Raw genomic sequence first — 14,369 nt, 5'->3', positions numbered from 1 at the left:
ATACTCATCTGCGACTCTCCCAATATGGTGGCAGCCGCGTGTCCTACTGGTACCAGCAAAGCATGGCAGGATATTGAGTCTAAGCTGGACAGACTCTTTTATCAATTTTGGAAGCAAATAACAAGCGGGAAGCCCCAACATGCTCCACCACAGCCCCAACAAGCTCCACCACAGCTAAGCGAAGCAGCCCCCATTAAAATCCACCAACGCAAAAGGCGTCGAAGACGGGACCGGAGGCACAAACAGAAATGCAGAGCCTGCCCCATGTCAAGCACTCTCCTCCACTTTAAGCCACCACAATCCCGCACCGGACGTGAAGCACCACCGGGACAGATCCGACCACCTGACAAAACAAGCTTCCACCACCTCAAGCCGCGAACCCGGCACTCAGCCAGAGACTTGCCTTTGTTGTTCCAGGTATCAGGGACTCCCAGGGTCTGCACCTGGCGCCCAGAAGGGATCGGATGAGCACAAGCAGTAAACAGCAGCCTGCCAAGCATGTCCCACTATAGCCGATCCTCCACACCATGCCTTTGATCACATGAACTGCTCTCTGCACATTAACTAATCGTAAAGTAGCAAGCGTTTAAACATGTCATTATTTCACCTCCTAAAGAGTTTATTGTCGTAGTTCCTTACATGCCTTTACCTTAACTGTTCATGTATTATGTTATTCACTAGTCTCATCTCATGGGGCGACTCACACTTGATTTATAACTAGTGGTAGAGCTGCTGATATAAATACACAGTTGATAACGTGCAAGCTACACCCTAAACATGACAGCCATCTTTCACAACAATGTACTGCTTTATACTCATACCCTCAGTGCAACTAGCTATGATATACGCACGTTCAGCCTAGCATGCTCAAATATAACACACTTCTGTCTAAAAAAAAAAAAAAAAAAAAAAAAGTGCAGCTTCCGAATTAATCTAAAATGGATGCTGTCCAGGAGGTGGGAGGGTCTGGGAGGGAGGGTCTGCTGCTGATTGGCTGGGATGTGTCTGCTGACTGTGAGGTACAGGGTCAAAGTTTACTCAATGATGACGAATAGGGGACGGACCGAACATCGCATATGTTCGCCATCCGTGGTGAACGCGAACAAGCTATGTTCACCAGGAACTATTCGCCAGCGAACCGTTCTGGACATCTCTAATTCTCTCCCATTCTTTCAGAGGCAATAGCAGACACACTCCATCAATTACCATGATTATAAGGAATGGCTTGTTTTGTAGAACAAAAATCATGTTGTTCCTGTATGCATCTGGTCACTTGTTTAAATATTCTTTTTCTTTAGTTTAAATTAGTACTTTAAAAAAAAAAATGGTAATTTTTCCTATGAAAGCACACTCCAATAATGGGCTCAAATATATATATTTGGATAATATTTTCAAATAAAGAGAGGATCTACTACCCTTTCAATGTTGCAACCTTTGGTGGAAGTGGCAAATGCTAACAGTGATGTACAAAGGGTAGTAGAAACCTGCAACAGCCTATCAGTGGAAGCGGTAAAGGCTAATCATGGTATAGAATGTGTAGTAGACATTTGAAAAAGCCTTCCAGTGGATATGGTAAAGACTTTTAGTGATGGAGAAAGTGTAGTTAATACTTAGAACAGACTTACAGTGGAAGTTGTAGAGGCTAACAGTGAATGTGTTGCATGTGTACACAATGTGTGTGGTATACACACAAAATACATATAGAATAAATGTGATCATTACAGGATAGAAAATTAGGGGCTGTCTTACACTGAATAAAATTATAAACACAACACTTTCGTTTTTACCTCCATTTTTCATGAGCTGAAATCAAAGATCTAAGACTTTATGTACTCAAAAGGCCTATTCTTCTCAAATATTGTTCACAAATCTGTCTAAATCTGTGTTAGTGAGCACTTCTTCTTTGCCGAGATAATCCATCCACCTCACAGGTGCGGCATATCAAGATGCTGATTAAACAGCATGATTATTGCACAGGTGTGCCTTAGGCTGGCCACAATAAAAGGCCACTCTAAAATGTGCAGTTTTACTGGTCTGAAAAACAGTCAGTATCTGGTGTGACCACCATTTGCCTCAACTTCGCATAGAGTTGATTAGGTTGTTGATTGTGGCCTGTGGAATGTTGGTCCATTCCTCTTTAATGGTTGGGCAAAGTTGCTGGATATTGGCAGGACCTGGATCACACTGTCGTATACGCTGATCCAGAGCATCCCAAACATGCTCAATGGGTGACATATCCGGTGAGTATGCTGGCCATGCAAGAACTGGAATTGTGTACATATCCTTACAACATGGGGCCATGCATTATCATGCTGCAACATGAGGTGATGGTCGTGGATGAATGGCACAACAATGGGCCTCAGGATCTCATCTCTGTATCCCTGTGCATTCAAAATGCCATCAATAAAATGCACCTGTGTTCATTGTCCATAACATACGCCTGCCCATACCATAACCTCACCGCCACCAAAGGCCACTCAATCCACAACGTTGACATCAGCAAACCACTCACCCACACGATGCCGTACACACTGTCAGCCATCTGCCCTGTGAAAACTGGGATTCATCCTTAATAACACCTCTCCAAAGGGCCAGACACCATCGAATGTGAGCATTTGCCCAATCAGGTCAGTTACGACGACGAACTGTAGTCAGGTCGATACCCCGATGAGGAAGACAAGCATGCAGATTAGCTTCCCTGAGATGGTTTCTGACAGTTTGTGCAGAAATTCTTTAATTATGCAAACGATTGTTGCAGCAGCTATCTGGCTGGTCTCAGATGATCTTGGAGGTGAAGATGCTGGATGTGGAGGTCCTGGGCTGGTGTGGTTGCACGTGCATTGCAGTTGTGAGGCCGATTGGATGTACTGCCAAATTCTCTGAAATGCCTTTAGAGACGACTTATGGTAGAGAAAGTAACATTCAATTTACGGGCAACAGCTCTGGTGGACATTCCTGCAGTCAGTATGCCAATTGCACGCTCCCTCAAAACTTGTGACACCTGTGGCATTGTGCTGTGTAATAAAACTGCACATTTTAGAGTGGCCTTTTATTGCCAGCCTAAGGCACACCTTTGCAATAATCATGCTGTCTAATCAGCATCTTGATATGTCACACCTGTGAGGTGGATGGATTATCTTGGTAAAGGAGAAGTGCTCACTAACACAGATTTAGATAGATTTTTGAACAATATTTGAGAGAAATAGGCCTTTTGTGTATATGGAAAAAGTCTTAGATCTTTGAGTTCAGCTCATGAAAAATGGAGGCAAAAACAAAAGTGTTACGTTTATAATTTCATTCAGTGTATAAACAACTCTATAACATATACTCTATAACAAGATCTATATTAAAAATATATATATATATATATATTGACCTCTCAGGCAATTGTTTAATTGTTTAGTAGATAGTAGATAGCTCACTAATGGTACCCCTATATGAGATTTGTATCCTAAAATGGCAAATTATGGAGCTATCTACTAAACACAATAGCTCCTTAATATGGTACTCTTAATTTTGCAATCCCACATAAGGATACTAACTTGAGCTATATACTAAACCGCTAAAAAATTAATTAAGAAAAGAAAGCCCTTTTATTTTTATTTTTAGCAAGCTATTTAATAGATAGCTCCCATATTTGATATCCTTATGTGTTATTACTATTTTTAGGGATAACAAATTAGGGAAGTATATGTTAAATAGCTCCCTAATTTAGCATTCTTTGAAATAAGTTAAATAATTGGGTCCAAAATAGGTTGGTTCCAAGATTATTCAGAATTTTGTTTAGTTCCGAATTGATAATTCCTCAATTTCAGACGAACTGAAATTGGAAATGAATGCATCAAAACCAAACAGAAACTAAACATTTTTTTTTTCTCTAAGCACATGTCTAGTCATAAATCATTTTTTGGTTCCTAAATGAAAAAGTTGTGAAAGAGAAATAAACAGGAAACTATGGGATAAAACTACCGTATATACTCGAGTATAAGACGAGTTTTTCAGCACATTTTTTGTGCTGAAAAACTCCCACTCGTCTTATACTCGAGTGAGTGTCTGTATTATGGCAATTTGCATTGCCATAATACAGACTGGGGGAGAGGGGGGCTGGCAGAGCTGTAACTTACCTTCACCGCAGCTCCTGTCAGCTCCCTTCTCTCTCCTCCGTCCGTGCAGCTCCCAGGTCAGCTCCCTCTGCAACTCTCGCGAGAGCCGCGGGGTCAGAGCGTTGCCACGGGTTACCGTGGCAACGCTCCGCGCGGCCGCGAGAGTTGCAGAGGAAGCTGACCTGGGAGCTGCACGGACGGAGGAGAGAGAAGGGAGCTGACAGGAGCTGCGGTGAAGGTAAGTTACAGCTTCCTGACAGCCCCCCTCCTACAGCCCATCCACTGGACCACCAGGGAGTGAGAGCCCCCCTCCCTGGCCAGCTAACAGGCAGGGAGGGGGGACGAAAAAAATAAAAATATTAATAAAACAAATAATAAGAAAAAAAATATTAAAATAATAATAACAAAACAAATAATACAATTAATAATAAAATAAAAAAATAATTACCTAAAAAAAATAACAAAAAAAATATTAAGATAATAATTAAATAATAATTAATAAAATGCCCAACCCCCACCAATGCTCTGCACACACACTCACACATACACACACTGCATTCATACACACACTGCACTGCATTCATTATATACACACTGCACTCATACACACACTACACTGCATTCATTATACACACACTGCATACACACTGCACTCATACACACACACTGCACTCACACATACACACTGCATTCATCATTCATTATATACCCACTGCACTCATACACACACTGCACTGCATTCATTATATACACACTGCATTCATACACACACACACACTGCACTCATATACACACACTGCACTCATACATACACACTGCACTCATACATACACACTGCACTCATACATACACACTGCATTCATACACACACTGCACTCATACACACACTGCACTGCACTCATTATACACACACTGCACTCCATTCATTATATACACACTGCACTCATACACACTGCATACACACACACTGCATTCATATACACACTGCATTAATTATATACACACGCTGTAAATAAATATTCAGTTAATATAATTTTTTTAGGATCTAATTTTATTTAGAAATTTACCAGTAGCTGCTTCATTTCCCACCCTAGTCTTATACTCGAGTCAATACGTTTTCCCAATTTTTGGGGGTAAAATTAGGGGCTTCGGCTTATATTCGGGTCGGCTTATACTCGAGTATATACGGTAACTTCCTATTTCACTGACAGACAGACAGATAAATAGATAGAAAGAATGGAAACATAAAAACCATACAAGGTTATTCACTAGTAAGTAAGTAAGAATTCAAAGTGAATTTAAAATTTGAATGTTATATATGCTTCAGTTCGACTACTACTTATATTTTAAATTTACTTTGTATTTTTACTTTAGTCAACAGCCTGCTTATCTTGTTTTGCATTGTTTAGCGAGCCTGCCGGCAGCTAATGGCAGACCACTTCCTGACCAAAAAAAAGACTCTTATCCCATAAACATCTGTCCATCAGAGGTTTACATGATAAGTAGTTTACCCACAAGAGCAATTTCACTTAGGATGAGAGAAAGTGCTTTGTAAAGTAATAGCAGCCATTCTGAAACTGCTATATGTGTATAAGTACCTGGTTCTGTTTAATAGACCAAGATATGTGTGGACTACTCATGGGAAGAAAGATAGTTCTGCCCAAGTTGTGCACAAGTTGGACGCAATGGATACAGGCAGACTGGAATTTAGAGTTCCAGCTGACTGATTGACAGCTCTGAGAATCTAGGTTACATCCTTTTAACAAATCACTAAAGTTCTAAACACTCTAAGACAGGGGTGTCCAAAAGGTAGATCCCCAAATGTTTTGAAACTACATCTTCCATGCTTTGTCATTCTAAAGCATTCTAAAGGCATTCAAAGCATCATGTGAGTTGTAGTTCTACAACATCTGGGATCTTCCTATTTGGTGCCCCTGCTCTAAGAGCTGAGATTAGGGTCACAGATTATCTATAGGTAATCAGCTTTTCAGTCATTCAAAGTTATGATGTTGTTTAGAGTGTCTTTTTAACAATCCAAGTGAGTGATCACCACTCCCCACCCACTCCCTCTCCCTCATGCCCTGGGATGTGGGATGGGGGGCAAATAGTCAATGGAGGTACCTAAAGAATGATCCATCTTATTCTCCTCACCCATGTGTTGAAAGTGAGGAGTTAAAAACAATATGATGAATACAATATGAAAATATCCATGAACAAACCATTATGCATGCACAAAAATCCAGTCATTACAATAATAAATAGCTCCCTTATCCTGGAAACTTGACAAATTAGGCATCTGATTTCACATTCTATTGAACATGCACATATGCATTCACCCAAGAGACTGGCATACAATTCACTAAACTATTAAGAAATGTATATAGCCTGGTGCTCCCTCCCCCTTGTGTATATGCGTTTGATCTGTGGGAAAAAATGCATTGCAGTTCTGTGATTACAGTTCCAACCTACTCCTGCATATACAGTACAGCTAAGCTTTAAAATACAACCAATATTCCTTCTCAGTGGCAAGACAAAGTATCGCAGAGATGCTCTGTTTTACAATAGGCTTTGCATTGTAATCTCTAATGTGACAATTTAGTCAGCCCCTCTGCAAGAGCTACTGAGGCTGGTCTGTGGTTGGTGTACCAACCTTTCACTTTCTCCCTGCCCTGATTTGTCTCCACCTGATTTAGTTCATGAAGAGAGCAGGAAGCCGGTGGTCTCTGCAGAGAAGCTGTTTTGAAACCTTTTTATCTTTAGCATGCAAAAACCTTTGATTTATTTCAAAAACACAGAGTTGGATTATAAATTCCTTTGTAAATGTGTATGGTGATATTTGCTCCGGTAAGTAATATCAGACATTTGACTCTGGTGATTTAATCTGCTTGTTTTTTTTTTTTATGTGTTGTGTTGCAGCATAGCACATTTGTATTTTTTGTTCTGTTTTATATTTCCCTCCCAAAATTGCTGGTGCTGCATTTTCAGAGCATTTTAAAACAATCACTTAACCTTTTTTGAGAGAAAGTACAATGTATGCATTACTATATTTATAGTATATATTTGTTTAATGTTTTCTTTTGTAACAGGTCATTGCACAGACTAATGAACATACAGATAAATAGTCTCACATTTTGCAACATGTACAGTTTGTTTACCTTTTTATTTTTATTTTTTTTATTAAATAATTAATGGAAGAGCTCAGATATAAATGCATAGTTTGTGAAGTCTGGGTTGTCAATTCTCTTGGGATTTTTTTCTAAAAATAAGACATTCTGTAAATATGTTCAACCGATTGATTAAAAAAAATGGTCCAGTGCTAATTCCTTAAAAGGATTTTCATGTATTTCATAAGATACTTACCCATTTTGCACGAGATTGCTGGAAAAATAGCATGTGTAAAAGTAACATATATGGAAGATTTTTTTTTTTTTCTGTATGTATGTGTGTTTGACTGAGAGAGGAAGTATGGGAGACAGTAGCATACATATGTACATAGATGCAACTGAAAAGCATTAATATTGAATAGTTCATATTAGATTTATAAAATATTTCCCTGTTACCTATCATAAATCTTCTCTTGTAAAATTGCATTGGAAGCTACAGTTGTCTGTCTTATCTGAGCTTTAGGCTATCTGAAACTTATTTTTTTTTTTTTTAATGTTATTATTTCATAACAGTCAAATTAATTCATATTATTTTTTTTATATTTGCCTTGAAGTACCTTAATACAGTTACTTTTTTATCCATCACGGTTAACATAGAATATTTATATAGTTCAGCAGACAAGGACATTTTTCACAGATCGCTGATGCTTTTATTGTGCACAGGATACATCTTAAATTATATCATTTTGCCTTTGTGCACACTGGCTTTCTGCTCTAGAGTACATTATGCTAAACACACACAACATCTGTCTTTAAATTGGTTCATTTAGGACAGTGGTGGCTAACGTAGATGCTGCAGATGCTCGTGGCTTTTCCCAGCCTAAAGGATGACTGAGCATCATGGGAAATGTAGTTACATCTGCAGTGCCATGGTAAGCAATCACTCAGTCTGGATATGATGACCTGCTAGACTGGAGAGTACAGGCTCATTGCATTCCAGGAATAATTTATTGTACTAGTGTAATGCAGTCTTGCCATAATTTATTTTTTCAATCAATGAAATTAAATTTTATAGGTTTTATTTATTTAACAGTACTTACATAGCATTCTTATGCGCTTTACCAAATTTTAACAATCAATTATATTTATAGCTGAGACAGGCGCAGTTAAATATATATTAGTTTTAACTCTAGTTGGCTCATAAGTTGGTGATAGACACATAATTATTTTAGTCACTTTGTTTTGTGAATTCTGCTGTTAAATTTACATTTCGTGTTTATTTGAAAGTTCTTGCAGGTAGGTTGAGTAATAAGTTTATTCACTTAAAATTGAATTCACTAAATTGTGAGTTGTGATGAATTTAGATTAAAATCAAGTAGAAATGTTTTAATTATTTGCGTTAAGAGTTTGGTCAACTCCATAATGGGACGGGGTGTCATCAAACTTGGCCGTCTGGGAAATTAGTTTGATTTTTGCAGTTAACAGCTAAGGTATTCACAAACATTCCAATATATTATTTATAAAATGGTTTGAACATGCATTTGCACTCAAAGAGTATAGTACATTAAAACGTGATTATTATTCTGCAAGTGTTATTTTATTTTATCCATTATTGATAAGGCATGAATGGGGTTGAAACTCTAGGAGACAAACAGATAACAGATTATTATTGCAAATATGTAACTAGCATTGAGTACAGAACTCAAGCAAATGCTAATATGATTATAATATTCACTGAGCTGTAATCGCATAACAAAAGATCAGTATTAAGGGCAAATTAATAGAAAGATCGCATTTTAAAGTTTTGTCAGAGGTTTAGTAGCAACAGAATAACTATACTTATCAGAAACTATAGACAACACGTGTTTTTTAACATCAGATTGTGTTTACTGGTGAAAATGTATTGCCAAATAAGCTTGTAAATCAGGCGATGTAAAGAGCTGTTGCAAGATTTAGTAAAGTTTTTTTGTGACTCTCCAAAAACAAGAGTTATGGTGCAATCTGTACTTTGGAAAAGATGAACCCTGCATTTGCAGTTAACTAAAGATACTTGCTCATGTCTTAAACGCTAATTTAAAAAGATGTTCTGTGATCTCAATTACCTGTGACCCTGGTTGGTACATAGCGCATCGAAAAGTAAGCTGCATACTTAAAGTTGATTGTGTCCCCTATTACTGAGGAATATGTATATATATATTATTTTTTATTTTTTTTTAAAACCCTCATTACATTTACTATTCACCAAATAAAATTGTTGTTGGAAAGGTTGGACTTTTTGTTAGAAAAGGTAGAAAGGAAACTCAAAATTGGTTTAAATGTCACCATACAAAGGCAGAGTTTTACCAATGTTTCACGCTTTTTGGAAAGAAGTCCAGTCTTATCTTAAAAATAATGCTATTCCCTCCTTATTATTATCCCTAAACTTGCTCATTTTAAGACCCAGCCTCAATTTCACAAATAAAAACATTCTCATAATAGCAGCAGTTAGTCGTAAGATCATACTACATCTCAACTCCACCTCAACTCCAAAAAAATAACTTTTCTGACTGAACTTCCTCAGATTTTTATTTACAATGGATTTACTGCAAACTCTTTTCTTCATTGCATTTCAGCAGAAACAGAACAGCTTGGTTCTCCTCTGAAGTTGTAGGAGGCCATATTCTTATGCATATATATATATATATGGATTTATAAACCATTAAAACTGTATTCCTTGCTAATCTAAAGTGGAACTGTCCCCATCTGAGGACCTTGCAGAATTTGCAATGACACTTGATGGTGGCATTGCTGCAGAAGATCTGGTGACAGGTGGGAGGGGGTGGAGGGAGGCGAAGATGAGTTACATCTTCTTTCAGTGGATTCTCTTCCGCTCAGTGCCAGAAGCTGACGTCACTGTAGTGCTCTTACACATGTGTGAGATTACAGTCTTGGGGTCGATGAAGGATCCCACAAGTCTGCGGGCTGGGGGGATTGATACTTCTAGACAGTGGTAGCTCCGCCCAGTGTCTAGAAGAGTCATGCGTAGGAAGGATACAGAGACAGACTAGTTCCTACTTTGCTTCAGGTTATCTCTTGACTGGGTTGGATTTTCAGTGAAATTTCACCACAGTCAATATGATTATTTCATAAAGATTAAATCTTAATGAAATACAAATTTGTAAAGTGGGGTGACAGTGCCGCTTTAAACCAGATAATCATTCTGTCTATTTTAAACCAAACTCATCCAAGCATATAATGTTGCATAAAGAGAACAATCTCAAGTTATGTAACATGAAAAATAGATGCCAAACTGAAATCCTGACATATGCTACACTTACTGTAATGTCATATGAAATGTAAAATTCTATTCTCTAAACAGTGATATTCGAATGACATTTCTGAATAAAAACATATTTTAAAAAAAAATTAAGGCTTTATACCCAAAAAACTACTTTTCTACAAATTCCTTGCACAAAATGTGTCTAATGGTAGTTAAACTTTCTGAACAAGAGATTTTTTGCAATTTGACTTTTATAGAATAAAGGGGAGAGAAACGAAAGAAGAGGGGAGGAAAAAGGGGGACGGACCATATCTACACATATCATTTTTTCTATATTACAGATAATACAATGTACAGTAAATAACACTATGTAGCAAACCAATGAGTATGCATGTCAGATCGTCTAAACAATGTCTTGTTCCAATGCTACCAAAAGGAATTAGTTCTAAATCCAAATCTGAGTAAGAAGATGCGATCTTTTACATTATATGCTTAACAGAGCCCACAAGTTTTTAATGCGTTAAGGAAACCTGTGGTAAGGGAGTATATAGTTTTACTTTTGCATTTATGAATGCTTTGTTTGTCGTTCTCTTTGACACTGCCAATAGTTTTGGGATTTACAAGCTCTCACCAAACTTTGTTGAGCGGTTCTAATAATATGTAGTATGAGTTTTAATTTGACTTTAAGGAATTTATATGGGAAATCAAAAATGAGGTAGGCGAGAGGCATAAAACTAATTTGACAAGCTGTCACTTCCCAAATAGTATTGTGAATACTTTTCCAAAAATGGGGGATATTAGCAAAGCCCCACTATATATGATACATCATTCCTTCTGATTTGCATCAACGCCAGCAGCTCGAGGAATCACTAGGAAATATCTTATGTTATCAAACTGGCATCATAAACCATTTATCTATGTATCTATCTAGAATGTTAAGTAGTTGTTCAAAAGGAGGTGAAGAGCTAAATAGATAGTGCCATGATATCTGTCTTTAGAATAGGTGCCCAAAATTGCACAGCATATTCAAGGTGTGTTCTTACCAGCGATTTATAAAGAGGCTAAATTATATTTTCATCCCGAGACTTTATGCCCCTATTTATACATGACAAAACCTTACTGGCCTTAGCAAGCAAGCTTGACATTGCATATTGCTGCCTAATGTGTTGTCTACAACAACTCCCAAATCCTTCTTGTGTATGGTTATCCCTAGTTCACTACCATTTAGGGTGTAAACTGCTTGTCCATTCTTAACCCCGAAGTGCATAACGTTAAATTTCATCTGCCATTTTAGTGCCCAGTCCCCCAATCTATCCAAATCCCTCTGCAGCAATACAATATCCTGCTCACATTGTATTACGTTACAACGTTTTGTGTCATCTGCAAACACTGATACATGGCTTTCAATGCCTATTTCAAGATCATTTATAATTATGTTAAATAGAAGCGGTCCAAAAAACAGAACCCTGAGGGACACCACTTACCACTTTTGTCCAGCCTGAAAGTTTACCATTAATGACAACGCGTTGTACTCTAGACAAATTTCTTTTAGTTTGAAGACTAACCTATTGTGAGGAACCGTATCAAATGCCTTGGCAAAATCCAAGTAGATCACATCCACTGCAACACCCTGATCTATACTTCTACTTACTTCTTCGTAGAATGCAATTAGGTTAGTTTGACATGACCTATGTTTCATAAAACCATGTTGATTATTGCTAATAACAAAGCTCTTCCCAATGAATTCCAATGAGTTCTATCCCTTAATAGCCCTTCAAATATTTTCCCAGTCACAGAAGTTAAGCTCACAGGTCAGCATTAAAAGTGGGGATGCGATAGAAAGAGCCATGACTTGAGTCCCCAGAGACAGCTGATCCATACTACATAGGTGCTATCTAGAGAAATAAGGTAATTTGTGTGGAGGCATGTGAAAGTCAGGGGCGATACTGGCCACAAAATATTGGCCAGTTGATGTGGTCTCATCAGATACTTTTTGATAGAGACCCACTGTGGGATTTCTGATTGAATGAAATAAGGTAAAGCAGCCACCAGCACCAGCATGGTAATAAGCTAATTCATTATGGAACTCAAGACCCCCCAAAGTAGCTGAGGTTTGCAACAGTAGCATTATTATTAAAAATAAAAGTGGCTAATTCCACCTTATTTGGCTCCTCAATGAGATGTTGCCTCATCTGAAAGGAACATCTCATTGAGGAGCCAGGTACCTCTACCCCCAAACTGAAAAGAGTAATAAAGTGTCACAGAGCTGTGGTCTGACCATAAAAATGTCTCCTGTAGTGCAAGTAGAGTTGTGCTAATGTGGTAGTGTCTAAGACATCTGCAAAGTATAGGGTGCTAACTTGGAGATTGTATGTGCTCAGTAGCCCAGTTGTGTGTGTAGCTAGTGGGTGGAGCAGACAGAGCCTCACAAAAGCACGTCAATGCTCTTAGCCACGTCCCCGAGAGTGAAGTTTGAGAGTTCACTAGGGATGTAAAACACACTTAAGCATGAAAAGGTGAGTAATGAAAAAAGCATCTACATGCCTAGAAATGTTATGCACTCTTTGACTGTAGGAAGAACTCCCTGTCCTTCCCCTAAAGGGTCATTAGAAAGTGGACCTTGGCAACTGGGGACAGTCATATAGATTAAAGTGTTCATTCAAACAATAAAAGGGCACCAAAAAAACAGCTTGGCCTTTAAGGGACCCATACCATATTACCAATCCTTAGAAAACACAAAATAGTCACCTGGGGAACAGGAAAACTAGAATAACAGAAAGTCAAGCTCAAAAAGCCAAAGGAGAGAGCGCAGATAGGGCTTAAAGGAACACTCTGGGCACCATATCAACTTCATTGAAATTAAGTTGTTTTGGTGCCAGGAGATCCCTGGCTATGGCTTACCTTTAGGGATTCATGAACAGTTTATCCCCCAAATCTTCTCTCTGGCACTGGATCACTCTGCCAACATCTGCTTGCTGAAAAGCTTCAAAATGGTAGCCTAAGACTGCTAATCAGTGTCACCTCATTCATAAAACAATTTGAGAAACTTATGCATTTTTCTCAGGTTGTTTTTATGAATGGGAAGCCACTGCTTGACTGAGAGTGTCATCCCTAAAGCCTTAATAATAAGCTAGCACCAGGGAGCTCCTGGAGCTCCTGGTGCTCCCCCAACTTCATTGCAACAAATGTATATGGTGCCTTTAATGTTTCCTTAGGGGCTCTTTGAATTGTAGACAGGTTGTTGAAGGTATACAAGGGATGCATAAACAATATGTACCACCAACTCATTGTGGGACAGAACTGCCTCTCTAAGGTCCAGTGCCCTAAATCAGCCTGCTGCGTGCGGAGTTAACAGCCCTTCTCCACCCTCCCTCCCCCCCCATATTTCAAACTTAGTCCTATTATAATTTTTTTAAAAAGAATAAAAATAACCTTTTTCATCATTACATCATACAGTGTAGAAATGGTTTCAAGTATATCTATCAAGATCACAATATATTCATTTACTCTGTGGGATGTAAGTAAACTCATTTTTGGTTATACTCTTTTAATGGTGGTTGTGGTAAAATGACACCTGACAAATTTAGGCTAAAATGGTTGAGATGGAGTTCTCTCTAATTCTGCTGAGTTGTTTAGGTGTTCACTTGGATTGAAATGTTTTGATAACCTCTCTAGTCTAGAATAAATATTTTTTAGAGAAATATTCAAGACATCCCCATACAAACACTTCAACATAATGTGATTAGGTGTAGCTTTTAATTTATAATGTTTTTTTTTTTTTTTTTTTACATCTCTGTAATAATTTAAATTGACTGTCGATAAATAACCATTATCAGCTGTTTAAGTCATCTTTCGGCTGTTGATTACGTGCTGGAAAGATTATACATCCTCAGCTGTATCAAT

The 14,369-nt window shown here is 38.0% G+C and overlaps 1 protein-coding gene across 2 annotated transcripts in view; it reads left to right on the top strand.

The window, feature by feature from the left end:
- The window catches only part of SYNPR (synaptoporin), a 266,791-nt gene that overhangs the window by 149,518 nt on the left and 102,904 nt on the right, over positions 1-14,369 (top strand). The window contains exon 1 of one of the 2 annotated variants that reach the window (XM_063427551.1): positions 6,600-6,947. The exons of the other annotated variant lie outside the window; for it this stretch is intronic. Coding sequence (XP_063283621.1) covers positions 6,924-6,947 — 24 coding nt within the window. The 5' untranslated portion in view covers positions 6,600-6,923. Of the gene's footprint in view, positions 1-6,599; positions 6,948-14,369 lie in introns of those variants that run through there. 2 annotated transcript variants of the gene reach the window in all.

Source organism: Pelobates fuscus, chromosome 7, assembly GCF_036172605.1.
Source record: "Pelobates fuscus isolate aPelFus1 chromosome 7, aPelFus1.pri, whole genome shotgun sequence".
NCBI classification, from domain to species: domain Eukaryota; kingdom Metazoa; phylum Chordata; class Amphibia; order Anura; family Pelobatidae; genus Pelobates; species Pelobates fuscus.
This window is presented reverse-complemented; position numbering and strand designations above follow the sequence as displayed.